We start from the raw sequence: 24,830 nt of genomic DNA on the forward strand, positions 1-24,830 counted from the left end.
GCGAGGTTCCACTGTACTGTGCATTTTTAAAATTAAGTATAGCATTTTAAAAATATAAATTACTTTTATTTGGTTAAATAATGTATTTGAAGTCCTTAAAAACAATCCCCTTTCCAGAAATATTACTCTGTAGTCATATGTAAAGAAAATACCTAACCTCTTACTTATGCAAAGCCTGTTCACACCTTTGCGATGGATGTTCCAGTGATAAAACAGCTTTTATCACTAGCACATCCATCAATTATTTATTATCTCTCTTATAATCTATACAAGTCAAAAATAGAAACAAAGATCAGAATTCCAGAATACAACCAGTGTACCAAACAAACACGTAAGTTGGCAGGTTTCCTAGACACCAGTGTAATCCCATGTTCTATGTGAAGATTCATTTTGTAATACCTGTAGCAAAATATTTTTTACTTCAGCTTTAAAAAGGAACACTGGGACTTAACTTGATACACACTCACTATACTGAATGAAGGATATCCTTGGATGGGTTGATCCTTCCACTTTCTCCTGTAAGCAATATATAAATTAGGCTTGAAGTGCACTCCCTAGTGTAAGAACAACCTATACACAGTTACAGAAAATGTGAAAGAGACAAGAACAAGGAGAAAAAGGCATCTCTCCAAAGCCCTAGAACCATAGGACTAAAAGTTATGATATTCATATAGTAATGAAGTAACCATAGGATGGGTTAGATGTATTCTCTACCTGTCAAATAGTAACTCCTTAACCCCACTGAACAGTGAAGGTAATCAGTCCAGGGAGCGGACAATAGCTTCCATCCACAACAGAAAAAGAATGTAACATGGTTAAGTCCCAAGGCTCCTTTTCCCAAAGTGGAGGAGCATATCCTTGGATGGGTTGAAGAATAAAGGTACCAATAAAAGACAGATCCTCCTTCACTACTGACAACTCTTAAGAATTACATCCCTTGCTGGAGTATCTGTTATATAAAGCAGGTTTCTGCTAAAGCAGAGATATCCAAATTCAGAGTTTTGTCAGCAGGATGGCAGTCTTTTTCATGTTGCAATCCTTCACATGACTACTAGAGAGGGCTGGTACTGAACGTGTCAGAAACAGTGGGACTTCTCATGCAGTAAGCAGATATCTTCCTCTCATAAACTGACTGTAATTCAATGCAATGCTGATTTTGATCCACTTATCAGAGTGGTAGTAGAAAAAAAATTAGTACTCCCCCAAAATTTGGTGTGCTTGAGATTTTGATAGCACATGTGACATTTAATTTGGGCCTTTCCTCAGATTTACTTGGTTGGGGATGAAACATATTTAATGCCGGTTCCTGCACACTGTGAAACACAGAAATTACTTTTGGCACACTAGTCAGACCCAGATGCACCACCACAGAATCTGGGTGCAGAAATTATTCCTGCCACTATGAAAGGTAATGACAGTACTTTCCAACATAATTTGCTCAGTTCCTAACTTTGTGCAGTGTCTCTAATGAAGAGCCAAAAGAATACTATTTAAGTTCCAAGTGAGGAATATGATCAGCAGGTGGTTTCAAGGGCTGTTCATCTCAAGAGTTTGAAGTTGTGATGGGTAATCATACAGTATCCAAGTCCCTGAGGGAGGGCAACGAAAAAAATGCTATTTCTTTCAAGAATACAGAACTTTTCCAGTTCAGCCTAGAAGAAAGCAGGTATGACCTTAATGTCTGTTTGTACTACAGCTACATTTTGCGCCATGTGGCAGATGCCACCCAAAGAGCTTACCAGCTTCTATTACTGGAAGGCCTGAAGAAGCCAAGATGGTGTCTATGGACTTACCTCTACAAGTCCCAGACTCCAAATTTATTGTTCAACAATTATGAGAGGGAGGGAGCTGACACAAGAGAGGGGTGAGATTCTTCTATTGCTAAGTGCAACCAAATCCCAGCATCAGGCCTTTCTTAACCATCTGACTACCATTGTTACCAGTGTCCTCTCCACTAAAACCTGATGAACCACTCTCACCATCCAAGGTCACTGTTGAAAAGACAAGTTCAAGGATGAACAGCCTATCCTTGCCTTCACAAATATGGTACCAGGCCCTGGTACATGATGGAAAAAACTTGCTGGTCCCCCAACTTCAGGTACCTTAAGAACCACTGCAGTAGAAGATTCAGCTTTGTAGGCAATGTGAATTCTGCTAATGCATGAAATGCAACTAATATTTTAGTACAAACAATGAGTACATACTGTATGTATAGCAAACCACAGTGTATTTCTCATAATAACAATGACTTAACAGGAGAAACACCTAGGTCAGCTAGTTAAAAACATCCAACTGTTCCTCCATACTAACAAATTATTGCCATTCTCTTAGAAAAAAGATGTCCCTCCACTTAAACCGCTGACTACAGTCATAAGATACTAATGAAAGACATGGAAGGCTTCTCCTCCTCTTACCTAGGTAACAGAGGAAAAGGGCTTCTTCTTGCTTCTGTTAGCTTGCTTGTCAAAGAAAGAGGCAAACAAATCAACCCGAATCTTGTATAAAACTGCATAGGCTAGATTTATAGATATTTAGTCTGATCAAATCTGCTGCCAGGATGCAGGCACAAAAAATAACAACAACAACAAAAACCAGCAAAACAGAGCAATTAAGCACTTATGGGCAGAAGTTTTTGCTAGCTTGGCTAAAGTTCACAAAGAAGTAGTTCAAGTGCAAAATTTACACATTCCTGCCTATCAGATGATGTGGAATAGTGCTCCATTCAAGGATATCCTCTTTTACTGAAGGAAAAAAAACATATCTGTTCATCATGATTTTAATACTTTGGACATGAAAAAAAGGGACTACTCCCTTACATCCTCCAGTTTGTTGTTTTCATTGCGTTCTGGCAATTCTCCATTCCTGTCATCTTTCAGGGCCTTCAGGAACTCACTCTTCTTATCTGTGGTGCGTCGCATCAGCTTTGTCAAGCGAGAGGAGTTTATTTCAATTGGAGGGGTGATGCTGGAAGGATTCTGGGAAGAGAAACACAGTGTTACAAATATTCTAGAAAATACTTGTAACTTGGCAGAGGCACACACACCCGATCCGTAGGGAGGGGAGGGGCAATATAAATAAAATCCCAGCCCAGGATTTCCACTGCCCCGTCCCGGATTCGTCCCTTCTCGCTTGCCGCCCCTTACTCCTGGAACCTCCTCCCCTTACAAGCATGACTCAACACGTCTCTAACCAGCTTCAAAGCCGAGTTAAAGACCATATTGTTTAGGGAAGCGTTCCCAGGGAGTCTGTGATTGTGTCCTGGTTGTTCAGATGCTTGACTCAATAGTGGATATTGCTGTTTTAACTTGTTTCATATGATGTTTTTAATTTGTTGCTTTAACTTTTAGATTGTACGCCATAGGCAGGCTTTTATATTCTTGATTTTACTTGGTTTTGTACAGCGCCGTGTAGATTTACGGCGCTTTATAAATAAAGTTAATAATAATTATAATTATAATTATTTATTATTTTCCACTTGTGGGTTTGAACAAAGGGTGGACAGCTATGGTTTCTTGGGGAGAATGGAACCAATGGGGGCCTTTGGACATTCAGTTGCTGCTCATCTGTCTTCAAGTATGTTCTCTGACTTCTGAGTCCCTTTTAGCTCACAGTGTTTCAAGTTCACTCCTGCATACTTACCTCTTTGGAAGAGGCAAGAATCGACCCACTGGCCAATACAGCTTGTTTGGTTATAGACACAGGACTGGTAAAAGCAGAATCACGGCTGGAGGTGAGTGAGGCTGATTTATGTTCATTTCTGTTAGCTTTCCATTGGCTTGGCTATAATGAGAAGGACCCAACAATGAGAAGAACCCAATGTGGCAAACTGTCTAACATAAGACCAAAACATCAAACACTTGATTTTGTTAAAAACTTTTTTTTTAAAAAAATCTAGCTTTAAAATACACATGTTTCCCAAGTGAGCAATTAAAATGCTGCTTCTAGCATGGAAGAGTAATCCCTATCAGCAAATTGGGAAATTATGTTCAAAATTGCAGGCCAGGTCGTAAGTGACAAAACTCCTTCAAAGGAATGCATTATCAGCCAAGATAAGGTCTCGTGTCTTTTGCCGCTGCAATTTCCCAGAATGCCTCTAAATCTCAGCACACTGACATGTAAGACCTGCATTAATGTAAATGGAAGCAGTGACATACAGTACTGCTGATTCTGGGTGCCTCCGAAGCTCGGATGACCATGGAAGGCAAAAGGGGTTCCCTAAGCAGTTAAAACAATTTGCAGAAAACTGCCAGCCCTAATATGTAAAGAAAAACGGCTGTAATGAATGAGCAACATTGACTGAAGGCTCCAAAACAAAACAAAAAACCCAAGGAGGCTGAGCACAGTTTCTTGTATTCACGAGGTAGGGTCCCCTATAAATCTTCCTCTCTTAAGGTTCCAAGTCCTTCATTGCTACTATGCATTCCTCTAAACAATTTGAAATTTGTGTATTTGTTCTCTTTGTTTGCCATTCTATAATTTAATGCCTTTTGAAACTCTGTCCTTAATTCTTTAAATATCAAATTAACATGACATTTCCCTAGAAGAGAACTGATGCAAGGAGAGAAGCTTCTGTTCAAGCAAAATATGAAATAATTTTGAAGAAACCAAACAGGTTTTTATAAATGCTAATTTTGATAAACGCTAGTGAGTTTCCAATCCTTATTAAGCCTTTCATTTGAGTAATTTTACAAGTTTAGCTACATGCAGATGTAGACATTTCTCTTTAAGCAAACTGTAGACCTATAAAGTCTGAAGTCTATCCATTGATTCTATGTATACTTCTTTCCTAAAATTCAACTTTTATAAATATTAGTTGTAGATTTTTAAAAAACAAATTAATACAGGTTGAATCTCCCTTATTTGAAATGCATAGGATCAGAAGTGTTTTGGATTTTTTTGGATTTTGGAATATTTGCATATCCACAATGAGATATCTTGGAGATGGGACCCAAATCTTAACATGAAAATCATTTATGTTTCGTATACATCTTATAAACATAGCCTTAAATATAATTTTATACCCAATATTTTTAATAATTTGGTGCACGAAACAAAGTTTCTACGCATTCAACCATCAGAAAGCAAAGGTGTTACTACCTCAGCCGCCATATGGACAATTTTGGACACTCATCCCTCCACATTCGCTGGGGTTGGGGCACAGGAACCCCATGAATGTGGAAAAACCACAAATAACAAAAACACTATGTTTTTACTTGAGAGAACATCTCTCTAGGAATTTTTAGGGCCTCCAGTGCAACTCTGTGGTCAACATCTGCCAGACAATGACCACAGAATTGCACTGGGGCAGCTGCAAATGTCCAAAGTTCAGCGTCCCAGACTGGTCGCTCTGGGAAGGTTTGCTGCTCCCTATAAATGCCAAGTAGAGTGTTCTCTCTAGGATTCTCTAGGTCCTTCAGTGCGACTTTTGGTTAAAGTTGACCACAAGATATTCCTAGAGAGAACATATTAATAAAATCCATGAATAATCAAATCTGCAGATGTCAAAACTGCAAATGTGGAGGGATGAGTGTATTTCAGAATTCTGGATGTGAAAGCCTCAACCTACAGTATACGCCAGGGGTTGGCAACCTACGGCCCGCGGCCCGAGGCCTAGGGACTGACCCCAGCCCGGCCCTGCCGCAGATTGCTGCCGGGGCCTTTGGCCTCCAGCACAAGGGGGGCGGGGCCTTTGCACATGGGGCAAGCGGCGGGCAAGGAGGAGCAAGCGGAGGCAAGCGGCGGGCAAGGGGGAGCAAGCGGGGGCAAGGAGGAGCAAGTGGGGGCAAGCGGCGGGCAAGGGGGAGCAAGGGGGCAATTGTCTATAGAAGCCTCAGAAATATGCATTTATATTAACATTTTTTAAAAAATCAGCAGATTTTTTTGCATGCCCTCAATTTTTTTAAATGAAAAAAGTGTCCTCCATTTTAAGTTTTTGTCCTACATTTGTCCCGGTTTATTTATTTATTTGGCTTTGGTCCCCCAAGTTGTCTGAGGGACAGCAACACGGCCCCTGGGTCAAAAAGATTGCCTACCCCTGGTATATGCACTTCAACAGTCAAAAGAAGGAACCAGATAGTAAAGATACATTGAAGAATCATAAACTGATATTCTTGGCGCTGAGCATCCAACTTTAAGTTACCATATTTTCACATACAAAGATATATTTTTGCATATTCCTCACAGTAGAAAACACTTAAAGCACTGATCTGATCTTCATTCTTTGCTCTACTGTAACAGCTGCCTTTCCTCACCCTTTTTTTTTTTTAAAATCTGATTCAGTCATCATGTCTAGTTGTCTTTATCAAGATTAGTGGCATGGATTTAACTTTTCTGGCAATTTACAAGAATATCTCAGATGCAATTGGCTAACTGCACCAGGCTGCTAAAACTGGTACCAATCTTATTACACAAGTCTAAGTTCCAGAAGAGAAGCCAAGTGGACAAAGGAGCATAAAAAGGTTTTTGTTCATATTTTGAAAGAATTTTGGGATATGCCTTCGTTTCCACTATGGTGGTAAAGGGCAACAATGGGTACCAAGAATCACCAAAAAGGACTTGAAATACAAAGGGGTCTGCTTTCAGCTTTTGGGTTTCATAGAGGTAATACAGGTAAAATCACTACATAAAAGTGACATTTCACCCCGTGTGAAACAGCTAAAGATGAGACTGGCAAAACTAAGCAGAAGCTGGGGAGAAAGCTCCTAGAATTGGAATAAAGAGGGAATTACATGCATGTCTGTATAGTTACAGGTTCCTACTGGAAAAGAGCTTAGGGATAGCAATAGCAAGTACATTTTTTTTACCTCTTATCAGTGCACTTAAGCACTCCCTAAGTTGTTTACAAAGTGTAAGCTAATTGCCCCCAACAATCTGGGTACTCATTTTAGCGACCTCGGAAGGATACAAGCCTGAGTCAAGCTTGAGCCCTTTTGCTGTTACTGAACTCGCAACCTTATGGTTTGTGACTGAGTGGCTGCAGTACAGGCATTTAACCACTGCACCATCAGGGATCACAGAACAGTTCTCAATCAGAACAGAGGAAATACACCAAATGCATCTGAGGATGTAGGTTAGAGTGTACAAAAGCTCATGCTGCCAACTTCTTCTTTCCATTAGTCTCAAAGGTATTACAAGATCTCTCTACATAGTGAAAATACACTCTCACCAAAGGGTGGGGTCAAGAAGAAGAGAAAAGTGTACATGTAAGATACAAATGGATGTTATCCAGTTCAAAGTATAAATAATCTCTTATTTTCACATAGATTAACAGGATGGTCTAATGTTACCACAGATTTTAGTATGGCACAATCTAATATTTCTTAAGATAGCTAATAGAATTTTAACTTTCTTTTTTATTGTACTCATGTTGTGACCATTCAGTAAAGCCCTTGTTACCTTGGAAGGAGGTGCTGCAGGTTTAGGAACCAGATTTTTATAGACGCTTGGGACAATGGTGGTTGCTTTGTTCCCATTTGAAAGCTGAGGCCCTGGTGATGTAAATGCAGCTGAGAAAGCAGCAGCAGGGTCTTCTTTTGAAACCTTTTTGATGACCAGCATCTTGGTAGGTTGCTTGGCACTAGGAGGGTTTTCTATTAAAACAAAGGCAGGGAAGGATCAGTAAATTTACACACATACAGTGCGTCCTCGCCTTACGCAGGGATCCGTTCCGGATCCCTCCGCGTAAGGCGAATTCCGCCTATGCTCGAGCCCCATTGGAAACAATGCGGCTCATGTGCAGCGGCGCGCAACGGGCACGCGCGCCCATTCAATTGAATGGGATGCGCTGCCCCTTCTGCCCCGCACGCGCACCGCGGCTTGAGCACATATGCTCAAGGCCGCGTATGGCGCGGGCGCACTGTACATCTAATTTACATCTCCAGTTGCATTTTTAAAAATCTCCAGAGAAAAATAATGTAAGATATCCCTATGTTTAACAACTCTACAAAACCAGAATTGTGACAATATGAATCAATATACTAATAGTGGCAAATTGTAAGTACCAAAGTAGACCAAATGATCTAGTTAAAAGGAAGTGAGGAGAAATTATTATAGCTGTGTCAAGTACCTATATAAGCTTAGTTTGGCATTATAAAAATGGGTAAGCTTTGTTGTTAATTGCCCTCAAGTTGATTTCGACCCATGAAGACCCTGTGTATGAGACATCGCCAAGACTTCCTGTCCTCCACTACTTTGCTTAGTTCCTGCAAACTCATACCTGTGATCTCCCTAACAATGTTCATCCATCTAGCATGTGGGCCTTCATCTCTTTCTGCTTCCCTTAACCTTTCCTAGCATTATTTTTTTCCCAATGAGTCATGCCTTCTCATGTGTCTGAAGTATGACAGACTCAGTTTTGTCATCTTGGCTTTTGTCATCTGTACAGGTAAACTATACAGATGCAACACAAAAACAGCTATAACAGAGCTAACTAGAAATGACACAGCTCCTTATTGTGTTTTGCTCCTCTTGAACTAAGTCAGCAGGAAGAGATTGGAGTTTACATCCTTCTTGTTTTTAAAACTTATAAACAATTTCATAGTGCCTTAATACCTACCCCAGACACCTGATGGAGTCCCAACTGGTTTACTGTGGTTGTTCTGCTTTCCAGCTTCTGGATTCAGTGATGGCTATAAACAGACAAGGAAAAAAATTATTTCATAATGGGGGACACTGTTTCAATCTTCCTCTGTTTTGAATCTGCATTATACTGGCTATCTTCCATTAATTTGGTAAGGAGAATCAATGTAGGTGATGCATTTCCAGAAGTTCAAAATTTAACATCAAAATAAAAAATTCAGATGAATTATCTTCTTTGTGACTTACATACTTCAGATGTACTGTCAAATCAGAACCAAATGTGGTTATTTATGCTGATGTGGGACCAAGAAGTGTATTATCACCCCTGCAGACTCATGTGCACTCCAAAAATCTGCTAAAAAATGCTTGGAAACCTTACAGATCTGGTTTTCAGGTGGCACACAGGGCTTCACAGTTAAGGTGCAGAGAAGAAAGTTCCACTATATTAATAGGTACTAGCACAACACTGAATATAGGTTTCTGAAAACAATGATTCAAATATAAATACTGTGAAGATGCTCAGAAAACTCTGTTTAAGGTGCCATTTTGTTTTTTTAGGACAGCTTAGCTTCCAGTTACACATATACTGAGCATCTGACACACACATCGTTAAGAAAGCCACTGTAACGTTTTATATCTATCAGGGAAAATAGGTTTTTGCTCTAGCTATCCCTCTTTATTTCCCAGAAAGACATAAAAGTCCGTCTTACATGATACATGATGACAAACCTGAGTAACTAGCTTCTGCAACCACAGGTGTGTTCAGGCTCACGCCATCATAAAGAACTCCCTCACTAGATACGGGCTTAAAGTTCCTTTCCTACTCACTGAGAGATCAACCTCCTCTTTATCATCTGCCTTGACCCACAAATCCTTCAAAATATAGGAAGTTTTTTCTCTTATTTCACCTTTCAGCCTTTTAATGCTCAGTATTCTGAACTAAAACTGTTCATTACATCATAGATTCAAATACAGATACTGAGGGTAAATAATTCTGTATAGAATGTTATGTTAGCAGAAAAGAAAAGCAGTGTTGTTCAGTGAGTGCTTCCACAATTGCTGGTGAAACGATACATGCAAGCGACACACAGTCCAACATAACTGTAATGAGTGGAGCAACTTACAAACACTAAATCAAAAGTATTAGATTTGATACTTATACAAAGATGAAAACTCAATTTCTGCAGTAGTCACTTTGCAGGACAGAAATTTAAAACAACTGTTTTTCTTTCAATGTTGTCTGGAGGGACCAGAACCTATATCCAACACTGTAAGGTGGAAATCTTTGCTCTCCAAAGAGTCTAAGTTTCAGGAGAACACAATTGCCAATCTGCCTGTGATGTGAAGTGGGGCTGATTGCTCCTTATGTGCAGGATTCCCTTGTGTGCCACACTAACACATTTTGTGCTATAGCTTACACCTGGAGACACACATCAAATACAGGAAACAAGTTTTTTCAAGCCTGCATTTCTCCCAAAAGGATCGTTTAAGTTAATTTTACATTTGGAAACTGGCTAGCTGAACAGACTGGCAAAAAGCACTGGCTACAGGGTAGCATGGGGCTATGGTGTCTGTCTGCTGCACACCTCCACTCTGCCCCCGAGCCAGCATCACGCTGCCCGCCTGACCAGATGGTGGGTACCTTTAGTATGTATCTGCAGTGTGGCGATTAGATGCCGCATACTGCAGAAATGTGGAAGAGCTGCTGGTGTGGCGAAAGAGGCGGCTTTTTCCATCTCAAAAGGGAGCGGCATTTTGTCGCTTCTTTTTGGGCTGGAAAAATGCTGGATTGGGGTTGCGTTGTGTGGTTGCCGCAGCCCCAATCTGGTGCTCCTTTGGGGCAGTCTGCTTCACCCCAAAGTTACTTTTTTGGCCTTTTGATTTTAGTTTGAGGGGTCATCATAAACTGCTGGAAATGAACTGGATCTCAGGCTATTTCAGCTCTATTTCATTTCTATTTTATCGCTGATAAAATAATGAATACTTTCAGATTTACAGCATTTATAGAACTACAGCTACAATTTTGAACAGCTGAAAGGGAATCTGCAACAATTGTGTCTGTTTTTAATAATGCATTTGGCAGCTGAGGTCTGGTTTGTATGAGTCTTGATAAGAAATGTTGAGAAGTCATGCAACCAATATCCTGAGTAGCACAAAGTGGCAGTTATTTAAAGTTATTTAACAATAACTATGGTGCTAGAAAACATGTAATGCAACAAGGAAGTGCAGAAGAAATCAGTTCTAGCTTCCTGAAATCTGCTTGCTAGAGATGGGATACTTTGTTGAAAATATAATATATTTACAAAGTCTTCTTCCTCAAACTGCAGTTTCTCCTTCTCTTCCTTCTCCTCCTTTGCCTCAGCAGGTGGCTTTTCTGGAAAGGCTGAACCCTTTCGAGAGTGGAAATTGCCATTCCAATGGCGATGGGATGTACTTCCTCCTCCTCGCTGATTCATGCCATCATGGCCCCGTGAAGAACCATGCCAGCCAGGCTGATTGCCAGCTAGCCCGACATGAGCTCCTTTAGAAACACCAGAATCCACAGAATCATGGCGGTGTAAAGAGGGCTGATGCCAGCAATCTGCATAAAAGGAACATAGTTGTATGAATAAAGCTAGTCAGTATCACTTTCCTGTTCTAATGCATGACATTTGTTACAGAAGCTTTTGTGCAATAATATAATGCACACCTGGTGCTGGGATTTGCAGACTCTATAGTAAGACAAAGCAATCCCTCTATTTATTCTACCCATATAAACAGCCAACATGATGTCTTGAGTGTTGTACTAGGAGATTGGAAGATCAGAGTTCAAATTCCCACGACCATGGAAACCCACTGACTGACCCTGAACAAGTCACACTCAGTTGCAGAGGAAGGGAAAGGCAATCCCTCTGAACAAATTTTGCCAATGACACCCTGTGATACAGTCGCCATAAACTGGAAACATCTTGAAGGCCCAAAACAACATATAAGCAGTGAAACTACAGACTTTAATCAAGGGTTGAGAAACATACAGCCTGCAGGCCACATGTGGCCCTTGGGACCTTCTCTGATTTTTAAGTCAACCAAATTTGTTGCTGAAACAAGTATCCTTGTAGCAGTCCTGCAAGGGGAGGGGGGCCCTTTGTAGGCTACTGCTGTTTAGATGGTTCCCCATTCCCCAAACAAACAAAGAAGTGACTGGAAATGATTAACATCACTTCTGGTCACCCAAAATGGTGGCCATTGCCTCTGAGGCTGCAGAGCAGCCAAACATTGGGCAGTGTAGCATTCTGGGCTCCAGAGAAATGACCCCACCAACTATGGTAGTTTGCTTATGTATGAGGCAAATCTTTATACCAAATGAATCCCAGCACATCAAGGAATATTAGCTACAGGGATGCTCAAAGAGTTTATGGCTCTATGAGGAAATAGAAAACTGTAATAAACACGTTGCAAGATACAAATGTTAAAGCTTTCTCCCAATGAGTCAACCAACCTTCAGTTGGCTGGAAACCTTCTTTTCCTGTTATTAATGTTAGCTTCACCTGACAGAAAGGTAAGATTGATAATGCAGTAACAGTGTACACTAGTCTTTGCATGAGCTGTGCTATATACCTCCTGCAGTTCTGAGGGGCCCATTATTAAAAAAGCCATCCGAAGAGTTGTGGCGTCTCCGGCTTACTCCAAAGCGGCCCTCTCCTCGAGGAAGATGCTCTCCGTGCTTCTCAAAAGCAGCTCCAGGGGCCTAAGAAGAAGATTTCAAAACATATGAAGGATTTCGTTCCAACATTATAAGTAAATGTCTCGGTCTGTATTAACAGAATATATACTGCATTTCTGGAAAATAAACAAGGTGACACACAATATGACTATCCACAAATGTATGTCTTCATGCGCCAAATCCAGCAACGTAATTCTTCAGTCTTAGATTTTTCATAATTTGGAACTTTTTATAATATGTGGTGAGAAACAAATACTCCTGCTCCTACAGTATGATCAGCCTCAAATACTTCAGAAAATAGTCTTTAAACTTACTTCTGACATTACTGACATTAGTTATAATCAAAACAATCTAGTCTGCATACAATGCAAGTTTATAATTCTGCTGATCTCTCTAGTACCAGAAATCCTTTTTTAATAAAAACAAATCTCTATATAGTAATGAATTTCATAAAAATCACACACATACTACACAAAACAAAGCATCCATGACTCCTTTCTCCAAAGAGGATTTAATATGATCTTACTCCACAGATTTCCAAAATTGCCATAGATTTGTTATAAGCAGACATAATTTTTCAAGGTTTCCCCTACACACAGTTTTTGCAACATGCTAAATAAAAAGTACAGTTCTATTTTAAGCATCTTTCTCTGCCAAGGAATATAAATAATGCTCATTCATGGTGCTCAAATCCACTAACTAAATGTACTGGTCTTATAATACCATCTAAAGTCTGATCACAAATAAATCCTACTTGGTTTTGATTTAGCATAAAGAGTCATGAGAATTTTGTAGTCTCGATTGAATCAGGAAGATAAAGTCAATACAGGATTTTTATCCTTTTTATAGCTTACATCCAACCTTTTTTTACCTGCGGTCTTCAGCTAGCACAACTTTTTAAGCTTTATTTTAAAACAGCACAGTGACAAATGGACTACTAACTCAGTCATGTCCTACCATTTAACAATGTATGTGATTTTTATTGCAAATATGTCCAATGAACTTTTACTTAGACAGCAATAAAGAGCTATACAAAGCCAGCTATCTATTCATTTACAAACTGTTTACTGTGGTAATGCCATTTTTATGCATTTCATAATCTAAACGATAAACCTGTCTGTAGCATGCCTAAATGGAACTAAAGGGGTTGATCCAAGATGCAACAATTACCTTTGCAGACTGTGGTGTAGAGAAGTTAAGCCAGGCAGGAACAAAGTCATGCTGCGCCATTTAGGTCCAGTGTCTCTCTTCAATAAAGTGAGGCATCAAACCTCATCGCCAGGAGCTAAGACAAAAAGAACCCAATATGTTCAATGTAAGTTCACCCAAAATATGGAAACAGGAAATACTGTGACTCCTCCCAGCAGCTCGGAAAGCATCTTAGCATCTTTCCAAAGTGCTACAACCCATTTCAGCCAAAATAACTCAAACCCTAGCTGTACAAGTACCTATAATTACTGCCAGAGCTAGGGGGAGAAATCAAGAAAGAATGTTGTATTTGTCTCCTGTTACAGAATACAAGTTTTCACTACCAGAGCTTCCCCTGGACACTATTTTGATGCCCAGTGACCTAAATTGAGTATATTTACAAAGTTAACATCAACAAACTCTGTAGGATCCTCCAGTTCAATTTCTATTAGCAGTCCTTCACAGTGTATACAGGCCAGAATGATGTACTTAACATGGAGCTGTGAAGGAAAGTCCCACAATGACCTACCTAGTTTGGCCTCTGCAGTCCACTCTTGCTTATAGCTGTCCTCTTGGGTCTCCAGGTTCTTTTCTTCTCCAGGGTGCACCTATGCCAGCTTTGTGGCAATGGTGAGTCCTGAAGGAAGCACAAGAAGCCGCACTTCGTGCTGACTGCACCCCCTCAACCTCTCTAGCTGCTCATTTTAACTGCTCTCTGCACTCATATGAGAAAAAAAATATTCCTAAAAGGGAGTGTGCATTTTTGGAAAGCCACAACCACATTCACCTCATTAAACTTTTCCCTGTCGTCACAATGCTATGTAATCCAGCTATTACATCACAAAAGTACTTATCAAATCTGCACAACATTCAGAAAAACACCATTATTAATGGTGAACTCCACAAAACTCTGTTCATCTTCTATAAGAAATCTGAAAAAAACAACCAGGGCAGGGCACGGGGAGGAAGAAGGTGACAGGTTCCTGAGAAATCTTGCAAATTGTGGAACTGTAGGTTAGGCTTCTGTTCCTAGAAGTCCTAAAATGCAAGGCTCAATTTCATCATTTTTACAGTTGCTAAAAATACTGTTGTGTTAGCATTCTTCAAAACAGTACCTTGAAAATCTTTACATATAATTTAACAAGGTTATATGCTAACAAACTAAAAGCAACTTGATGAAGATATGTTACAACAGTTTTTGTCTTTCTATAGTTTCCATTTATGGATTTAATGAAAGCTAAAAATGAAAGGCCAAATTTGAAAAAAATATCTCCCTAAGCTATTCTACTTAAATTTTTGCTTTAAAAAAAGAGGAAAAGCTGGTTGTATTATGATGAAGAGTTCACATTTGGGTAACTGTCTTCTTCCCTCAGAAACAGTAGAATTCACGAAGTACTCTGTAAAATGGAAAAAATAATACCCATCAATAAATATAGAAAAACAATACAAAATCACATCATTTAAGACTCCCATGTCACCATTGGTTTCTATGTAATTATGTAGAAATCCAGTTTTGAATAGTACCTCTATTTTTACTTGGTATCTTGTTTCAATACTGTTCATAGCAAAACTTACCCACCTCTCCAAGAGTAATTTTATCTTCATAACAATCTTGTGAGGCAGGGTACGCTTAGACACAGTGAGCTTATGAATGCCCCTTAGTGAGTAAGAATTTCAACCCAAATCACTTTGGCTGAGATCCAACACTTTGATCACACACATTGGCGCATACCCTGATAAAATTTGGATTTACAAGTACCATATTCTTGTAACCAGCCAAGGCTATCAATCACTTGCTCTAACAAGACATTCAAATATTTAATTAATTAATTTTTATGCTATCTTTCTCCCAGAAAAAGACCAAAGGGAGGTCATAGATAAAACTGTGAAAAACTTTAGAATAAAATGTTAAAATACAATTAAAACTGTCCAGCTAAAACCAGTATGACATTACATAAAACATACAAAAATTAAAAACAACTAAAGCACACACCCCATATAAAAGCCTCCCTGACATATATTAAAAGCTTGCTTGAAAAAGAAAATGTCTTTGTCTGCCAGTGAAAGGAAAGCAGGGAGGGGGCCAATTTAGCTTTCCATGGAAGGGTGTTCCAGAGAGTGGGAACAGCCACTGAAAAGGCTCTCTCTTGTGTCCTCATCAAACGAGCCTGTGATGGTGGGGGGACCAAGCGAAAGCTTTCCTGTGTAGATCTTAGGACCCTTGCAGGTTGATATAGAGAGATACAGTCTTTCAGATAGTCTGGACCTATGCCATGTAGGGCTTTATAGATCATGACCAATACTTGAATTGTGCCCAGAAACAAACTGGTAGCCAGTGGAGCTATTTCAACAAACTAGTTCTATATTTCCTACAACAGATCCCAGTCAGCATTCTGGCCACCACATTTTGAACTCACTGAACAGTTCTAAAGGCAGTCCCATTTGTGTTACAGTAGTCCAAACAGGATGTAATCAAGACACATGTCATCATAGCCAGACCTGGAGTCTCAAGGAATGGGTGCATCTGGTGCACTATTTTTAACTGTGCAAATGCACTCCCAGCCACTGCTGAAACCTGGACATCCAAGCTCACAGTTGAGTTCAGGAGAATGCCCAAGCTGAGATCCTGAGATTTCATGGGAGTTAAACCCCATCTAGCACAAGTAGAGTCCTTATTCCCTTATCTGTCTTTTGATAGACCAGAAGCACCTCTGTCTTGTCTGGATTAAGTTTCAATGTTTGCCCTCATCCAGTCTATTACTGACAGCACATAGTGGTTCAGTAGAGACAGCTTCCTTGGAATCAAATGGTGAGACCACATCCCCAAAACTCCTCTCCAAGTGATTTCAAGTAAATGTTAAATAACATGCAGGACAACACAGAACCTTGTGGTCTTCCATAGGCCAGAGGTCAGGGAATCAAACAGGAATCTTCCAACACCACCTTTTGAGTTCACTTCTCCATGAAAGACTGGAAACCACTGTATAACAGTGTCCCCAAGTCTCATCTCAATGAGATGGCCCAGGAGGATACCATGACTGACAGTATCAAAAGAGAGGACCAGCATGACCAACAGGGACACATTCCCCCCTGTTCAGGTCACTGTGTAGGTCATTCACTCAAGGTGACCAATGCTGTCTCCATCTCATAGCCAGGCGGGAAGCCAGATCGAAATAGATCTAAATAACCCATTTCATGCAGAGAATCTTGGAGCTGGAACATGACCATTTGCTTCACAACTACCTGCTTTCTGGAGTGAGGAAGGGCAATAATCCAGTATACAGTGGGCCCTTGTTATACGCTGGGGTTTGGTTCCAAGATTGGTTCCAAGATCCCCCGTGTATAACAAAATCCATGTATGCTCAAGTCTCATTAAATATAATGACATAGCAAAATGGTGTCCCTTATAAAAAATGGAAAATAGGTTTGATATTTGAAATTTATACTTTTTTTAAACATTTTCAAACCGTGTATGCTTGAATCCGTGTATAAAAAATCAGTGTATAAGAAGGGCTACTGTACATGTGATGGCCCTCACTTCTCCAAGGATCCCTCCCATATCCTCAAGTTGCACAAATTGAAACTTATCCAATAATACAGGAAAAGCAGCTGCCAAGATTACATTTCAGCTACAGCATCCAAGTCAGAGCGGATCCAAGCGATTTTGATTGCAAAATGTCTTGCAAATTCTTCACAACAAGCTGTCACATGGTCTTTATTTTCTTCTTGTGGGTCAGAGTGTAAAAGGCCCCTGACTACTCAAGACAGCTCCACTGGATGACAATGTGTAGACACAATGGTGGCAGAGAAGTATAATTTCTTCACTGTCAACATCACCATGGCATAGGACTTCCAATGAGCCCTATCCTGTGTTTGGTCAGACTTGCTCTGAGTCTTCTGCCATCGTTGCTCTAGTCTCTATCACACTCATTTCATCACCACCCTAATGAACAAGGGGGGGTTGGTTGGCTCCACTTTGTGAGACAATAGTGAGAGAAAACAGAAGTTAAGTCAAATGAAAACCATTCAGAAATGACAGGGCTGGATGAGCACACTCAAGCAACCTTGAGGTTTGTGGAATTTGTTCTCTAAAAGCTTTTTAAAAACCTAAGCAAAATAGAAATAAAAATATAAGTACTTTGTAAGGATACTCATACGAATAAATCATGACTTTTAGATTTGACTAATACTGCAAGTCATGATTTATTCTATATCTTTTCTATAGGAAATGTGTTTCAACTTCCATGACAGTATTCACTAGTCAAAGAAAAAGCTTAAGGTAAGGCCATTCCCACCTGCAAATTATTTCAAAACTTGAATTCTAAATACCAGTTCTAAACACAGTCTCCTTGTTCCCTATATCCAGTCATTTGTATTGAAGACTAGGAATACCTAAGGGAAAAAATACCTGATGTGATCAAGATATAAGAGACTAGTCACTTAAAGCAGTGATTCTTGAAACTTCTCTTTTCAGCGTCCCTTAAAAATAGTGCAAAGCCTTGTTAATTGCTTCATGTTGTAGGGTTTCTTACTCTTTGCCTGCCTATGTGAGCTCACCTACGGGGCACCATTTTGGGACAGAATGTCTGGAGTGAGGGGTTAGAGCATGTGACAACAGGAGAGAAGCAACAGCAAAAAAGAGCTTTCACATTTGGGACCCTGCTGAAGCTTTGTGAGCTTTGCCTGGACTTGGCTGGTAGACTCAAACTGCACTACTGCTCCTGCTTTCTTTCACTGGACAGGCAAAGAGAAGAAAGCAGAAGAAACAATTTTTGTGGGACGAGGCAACCTGAACTTGTGTGGAGAAGGCTAATCTCTGGGGAAGGAGCAGGAAGAGTATCCTGGGTCAATTCCTCTTTCCCCTCTTTCTGAGAGTCCTTTCTTGCTGGGGAAAAAAGTGGGAAGCCAGCTGCGCCTTTCTCCATCCTGGCGAAGGATTGAGAGTCCTTCCTCTCTGTGGAGAGGAAGCCTTTGCCACAACTAGTAATGCCTGTTGATTTTTTCTTACAACACATCTCTAGGGCAGTGTTCCTCAAAGTGGTGGCCAGTGAGGAGTGTTCTAAGAAGGGAAAGGATATTCAACGATCTCACCCTCCAAAGGAGTGTTCCATTAGGCATGTAAAGAAGAACCTTGACCAGGTTGGATGATGATGATGATGATAATATTTATTTGTATTCCGCCCCTCTGAGAACAATCGGGGCGGCTAACAAAGTTAAAAATACAGCACATATAAAATCCCTGGTGCCCTCCCCTCCTTAAAAAAGTATTAAATCCAATGCAGAATTTAAAAACAAAACAAAAACAAAAACAAAAACAAAAAAACATACAAGTTAAAAACTGACCAGAAGGTCAACAACATCACTCAGCAAACAATCAGCATTATCTTATTCCCAGACGTTTTTCTGAGGCCGGGTTCTCTATTCTGGGAAGGCCTGCCAGAAGAGATCCGTCTTAACAGCCTTTTTAAAGCCGTCTAAGGACGTAAGTAGACGGATCTCATCCGGCAGGCCGTTCCACAGCCTGCGGGCAACGATGGAAAATGCCCTCTGGGAGGTAGCCGAGAGCCTAGATTTTTGTGGCTGAAGTAGGCCTCTCCCAGAGGAGCGGAGTGCGTGGGGAGGATTGTAGGGGTGAAGGCGGTCCCGGAGATAGTTTGGACCCAAGCCATTTAGGGCTTTAAAGGTGATAACCAACACCTTGTACTGGGTCCGGAAGCTAATGGGCAGCCAGTGAAGGGACTTTAGAACCGGGATAATATGGTCCCTCCTGGGTGTTCCAGAAATTACTCTGGCTGCCATATTCTGTACTAGTTGCAGTTTCCGGATCAAGCACAAGGGTAGCCCCATGTAGAGCGCATTACAGAAATCTAGACGTGAGGTTACCAGCACGTGCACAAGTCTCAAGATCCCTTACTTCCAGAAAAAGGCGCAGCAGGCGTATCAGCCGAAGCTGATAACAGGCGCTCCTGACTGTCGCATTTACCTGGTTTGACATCAGGAGCAACGAGTCAAGGAGCACCCCCAGACTGCGAACGCAGTCCTTGACGGAGAGTGTGACCCCGTCCAGGACCGGAGGTTGCAACCCAATTCTTGGTTTCAGGGCCGCTACCGTGAGCACTTCCGTTTTGTCTGGATTCAGCCTCAATCTGTTTTTCCTCATCCAGCCCATTACTGCCCAAAGACATTCATTGAGAGAGGAGATGCCATCAGAATTCGAGGCCGACAAACGAGACATGGAGAAATAGATTTGGGTGTCATCAGCGTACTGATAACACCCAGCTCCATAACTCTGAATGATCTCGCCCAGTGGCTTCATATAGATGTTAAATAACATCGGGGACAGAATAGCACCTTGTGGATGACTGAAGTAGGAGGTGAAATAGAGGTTTTTGCCTCATATCCTGATCCAATGTTGGTGGTCAGGAGGATAAATGTTTGGAATCCTCTCTATGCTTGTGTTTTCTCTTTTTGTGATTATGTTTCCAAATCTTACGAGTGATATCCTGAAGGCTGCTGGAGCGACCTGGAGTGGAGGGCCTGTCTGAGATTGCATCCATAATACAAGAAGAAGACAGTACAGATGTGGTTTGTACCAAGTTTTCTGGGACCATAAGGTGCTTCTTGGCAGCAGTAACATCAGGGGATGGGGTCATCCTAGAGTAACTTTTTAGACACAGGCAGATAGATGAACCCGGTGAAGATATGGTCAGATGGGTGCGAGCAGACACCAATGTGGAGGAGTGCTCAATAGTGGACAAGAGCTGTTTGTAGAGGATAGCCTTAAGTCAGGAGGACTGAGTGGAACTGTGGAATAAAGGCATTGCAATGTACACAAGAGTAGACATTGTAAGACTGTCCCAAGCAAAGGCATTGAGAGTGCCCGTTGCAGTCTGGAATTTTGGCCCTGCACGTAGTACATTTTTTAAATGAGCCATTTAAAGACATGGCTGTTCATATGAGAAGCCCCTCAGAGGGTAAACCTTGCTGTGCTGTAGGAAAATAGAAGTCAGAAAGCCAAAGCTGAAAACCATAATAAGGAGTCCAATATCAGAGAACAATAAAAAACAGTCCAAGGCCAGATAACACAAGAAAGCGAAAGCAAAAGCTGAGGTGTTTCTTTGCCGCTGATGCAGCAGCAGACAAAAAAGAACTGAGGGTTTCAGGTGGGAAGTGAGGAATGGGACTGCCTGGAGGTCGGTAGGGCTACAGCCAAAGTTCTCTACCTATAGCTCTAGAAAGTTCTGAATAAAGCACTGTGCAGGTGCAGATAACCCTATTTGTGTGAGTGACAGAGACCACAAAGAAGAACTTGAGTAGATTCTACCACAGATAGTACATGATAGTTCAAAGATCATTAAGGGCAAATGTTCGTTAAAATGTTTAATGTGGGGGAAAGCATAATTCTGCATTCTACTATCTCCATGGCTGACTAGTGGGTTAACTACTAGTAACTCCTATAATGAGTATGTGTGCCATGTGCCAAGCAAAACTTGCAACCTACACTTATCATCTACTTGCTACTGCTGCCATCTTAACCCTGACATAAACAATGAGGTCAACATAATTCAAAATGTAGAGCTTGTAAATGCCAGGTAAGTGTGGGGGCCAGGAATTCAAACAAACAAAAGAAGCTTCATTTATATACCGCTTCATACCGCCTAAGCAGTGTCTAAGCGGTTTACAACAGTAAGCTAATTTGCCCCCAACAATCTGGGTACTCATTTTAGCGACCTCGGAAGGATGCAAGCCTGAGTCAAGCTTGAGCCCTTTGACTGGTCTTGAACTCACAACCTTGTGGTTTTGAGTGAGTGGCTGCAGTACAGGCATTTAACCACTGCGCCACCACTGCTGTCCCTCCAACTGTGACTACCGGGGACCAGGAGTGGCCTAGCTGTACAGTGGAAGCAGAGCCAATATAATCTCAAATTATATGCTTGTATTTGCACTCTTTTAAAATACAGACTGAACAGTTCAAAGAATCATTATTCTTTAAAGTACTGACAGACTGAGAAAGATCAGTTTCTTTGTCACCACCAAAGAACAAATATACATTTAGAATTTGTTGTGCTAGAATCCTATTATTAGGTGACCTACTTCTGAAAAGATGAAGTATGGTCTTTGATGCTTTATTATTCTGACATTGTAAATAATATTGAGCGTGTGGATAGAAAGTGTCCCAACTGAATGAACCTTTCCTGCTTTGCATGCTGTGGAGCTTCACGGAAACAGATTTTAAGAACAGAATTTTAATAACAAAAAAATACAGTATGAAGTAACAGAACATACTCTCATTATCTAAATGACATCACATATAGAAGTACCATCTCTCAAGATAGGGAAGAAGAGCAGATAGAACAGGCATGATTTCAGTGAGACTTACCTTAATCTAAAATAATATTTGCACTCTGAAGTACCAAGTTTAAAATTACAATTGCTCTTTCTGAAATGGATCATTCTCATCTAGTACCTAGTCTCATTCAGAACATTCTGGTCAAGAATACAGATAATTCTGTTGCTTCCTTAAGCATATAATTGTTTATGTCTACAAATTAAGGGGCCAGAAAATGTTGTATACAGTCAAAGAGCCCTTATACATTTAATCCAGTTCTTCCCCATCAGTGGTTTCTTCAGAAGGATTGGAACTGGGACATTCCCAGCTATTAAGGCGTAACAGTAGTAAGACACACATATCATACAGCCATCAATGTCCTACATGTGCAATTCTATGACCAGATTAAGAAAGGGGCATGCAATTTCAGCCTTCTAGGAAAGTACATATTTATTAGAAATAATTCACTGCCTTTTAAGCTATTGTATCAGTGCAACAATCATGTACGATCTAATATTCTGGTCTGACTTTGCCATATCAGCTTGTAATATCCAGATCTCCTATGTATGCCTGCTACATAATAAGTCTCACTATTTTTAAGACAGCTTATTTTAAGCGAGTCTTCCCAAATTTGATACTCACCATAACTTAATAGCATGACCAAAGGTCATGGGTAATGTGCACTATATTCTGAAAGGTGCCAGGCTGAGGAAGTACCCTATACTATACATTAGGTCAGACTGCAGACCATATATCAATGCATGATTTTTCAAATGGCTGTAACTGGGTCATGTAGCTCTCAATCATTTTAAAAAAAAGAAAATATAAAACTTGATTCATCATAATACATTTAGATGCTGGAACTGCACTCCAGCCAACCATAGTAAGAAGAAAGAAACTATCTGGAAGTTTCTTGCCAAATTCACAGGAAATAAGCCATAATTGCTGGTTTATGCTTGTTTGCTCTGAAAACAGCATGCTTGGGCTTACAGCTTGTCTGATCTATTTTTTTTTCATGCACACAAGCACAACAAACCATAAACGGAAAGCTCTGTATGACATCCAAACTAAAGCTCCCAGTTTGTTGCTCTTAACCAAACCAGCAATTCTACATATTGTTGTGGGGAAAGGGAACAGTTATTGCCTCTAATTTAATATCTGAATCTGAGATTTTTCTTTGCTTATAGCTAACTTGCACCATATAAAGACGTTCAAGTTAAGGTTTAACTTCTCTGGCAGCAACATTTAAAAAAATGTTTTCTTTTAATCAAAGCAATTTGAGAAATTTCAAAATTCCCAATGATACTTTTTCTGAACAGTGATGCAAATCTGACCAATACATGTTAATTTACATATATTAAAAATAAAGTATGCGTCTATAAGTTACCAGTCACTTACACAACCCCATAAATTCTAGAGTATCTCAGGCAAATGGTCCGAAGTGTTTGGCCATTGCCTTAGTCCATATATAGCACACAGCAACTGGTATTCCTGGTTTCCCAGTACAGTGGGCTTGCCCTATCCATCCATCCATTCCTGGGATCTAGTACAAAGAGGTCCCACAGCAGTAGTAGAGGTAATCTTGGCTGCCAGGTGTGCATTATTTGGCCTCCACTGCCTCTGGGAAGCCCGCCAGCTTCCCCTTTCTGCCTAGCAAATTAATGAGGTGGTGCACTGTCTCATTCATTTGCAAGGTAGCTGGTAGACCCCACCCCCACCCCAAGGCAGGGGAGAATTAAGAATGTGCGCCTGACAAAATCAAGGTTTGTTTTTGAACTTTTTTGTGTGTGAATATGTTTGAGCTGTGGTTGGTTGAACCCGTGAATGTAGAATCCACAGATACAGAGGGTCAACTACAGCCTCACACATTGATTGGGGAATTATAATGCACTTTGATCAAGAAAGCCATGTAAAATGGCACAAAGTGGTAGGGAAGGGAGACTACAAAATGGAACAAGGTCATTTCCGAACTACTCATCCTCTCCTGATCTAACATATGGAATCTTGCTTGCTCCTCCACTCCGCTGCACATTTCTCCATTTTATAAAAATGAATGAAGCATACTTGCTTCCAGATAAATCAATACTGTGACTCCAAAAGTATTTTGTGAGCATCCTTTGAAGGAAGACAAGGCAAGTATTTGCTGTTTATCGTTGAGCTATGGACACATGTCTTGGATTTCAGAGCTGCTGTCTCCCTCCCCTCAATTAGATTTCTATTGTTCTACAGTTCATTGCTCTTGTTTTGTCTCACAGTTCTTGCCTTTTTAGATATATCTACATTGTAACTGTATAAAAATATCAATATTATTCATAGAAAAACACAGTTATTACAAAACTACCACTCCAGTTCTCAAACTGGGGAAACTGGATTCTGCCACTTCAGTGCTCTCCAACTGGGATAACTTGTGTTTACTATTCATACAAGTGAGAAATGAGAAGGAAAGAGAAAATATACCTGACTAAAGCAAGAAAATTTGTTTTTTGAAAAAAGAATTATTGGAATTTTTAAAGTATATTTTCAAAAAAGGGGGGAGAGCAAAGAAAAATGGGTGGGGGAGACCAAAAGCTAAAGTTGGCATGAAATAATTTGATAATTTACCATCACAGCTCTTAGAAGGTCATATTATTCACTGCACTGAAGTACTGAAACAATTTTTCCTTCAGGAAATTATTATTCACATTCTAGTTGCACTATGTGGGTTATATTCTGAGATGCAAATACCAAGCTTCATTCCACTCCCTTCAGAAAGCTTACCTGAAAGCCAAAATACTGTGTATTAAACAGGAATGATGAAACAACATGTAAGTCTACAAGGAGGACTGGATTTTTTTAGGTCCTGATGAGTATAACTCATACAGTGCAAGTAGCCAAGTTAAAGAAAAAGAACATTAGTGCATTATCTACTGAATAATATCTATTTGGAATTTATACTTTTTTAGAATATTGTCAAGCCATGTATGCTCAAATCCGTGCATAAAAAACCCGTGGATAAGGAGCGATAACTGTAGAATGAACTTGAAATGCACAATC

General features: G+C 40.3%; 1 protein-coding gene across 2 annotated transcripts in view; it reads right to left on the minus strand.

Moving 5' to 3' along the window:
- GPBP1L1 (GC-rich promoter binding protein 1 like 1) overlaps positions 1–24,830 on the minus strand; it is a 51,125-nt gene that overhangs the window by 4,937 nt on the left and 21,358 nt on the right. For both annotated transcript variants that reach the window (XM_042462835.1, XM_042462834.1), the window contains exons 2-9: positions 13,998–14,865; positions 13,451–13,565; positions 12,175–12,304; positions 10,881–11,158; positions 8,555–8,627; positions 7,396–7,589; positions 3,640–3,780; positions 2,817–2,975 (exon numbers count right to left, since the gene is read on the minus strand). In XM_042462835.1, coding sequence (XP_042318769.1) covers positions 2,817–2,975; positions 3,640–3,780; positions 7,396–7,589; positions 8,555–8,627; positions 10,881–11,158; positions 12,175–12,304; positions 13,451–13,510 — 1,035 coding nt within the window. In that variant the 5' untranslated portion in view covers positions 13,511–13,565; positions 13,998–14,865. The remainder of the gene's footprint in view (positions 1–2,816; positions 2,976–3,639; positions 3,781–7,395; positions 7,590–8,554; positions 8,628–10,880; positions 11,159–12,174; positions 12,305–13,450; positions 13,566–13,997; positions 14,866–24,830) is intronic.

Source organism: Sceloporus undulatus, chromosome 4 (assembly GCF_019175285.1).
Source record: "Sceloporus undulatus isolate JIND9_A2432 ecotype Alabama chromosome 4, SceUnd_v1.1, whole genome shotgun sequence".
In the NCBI taxonomy this organism is placed as follows: Eukaryota; Metazoa; Chordata; class Lepidosauria; order Squamata; family Phrynosomatidae; genus Sceloporus; species Sceloporus undulatus.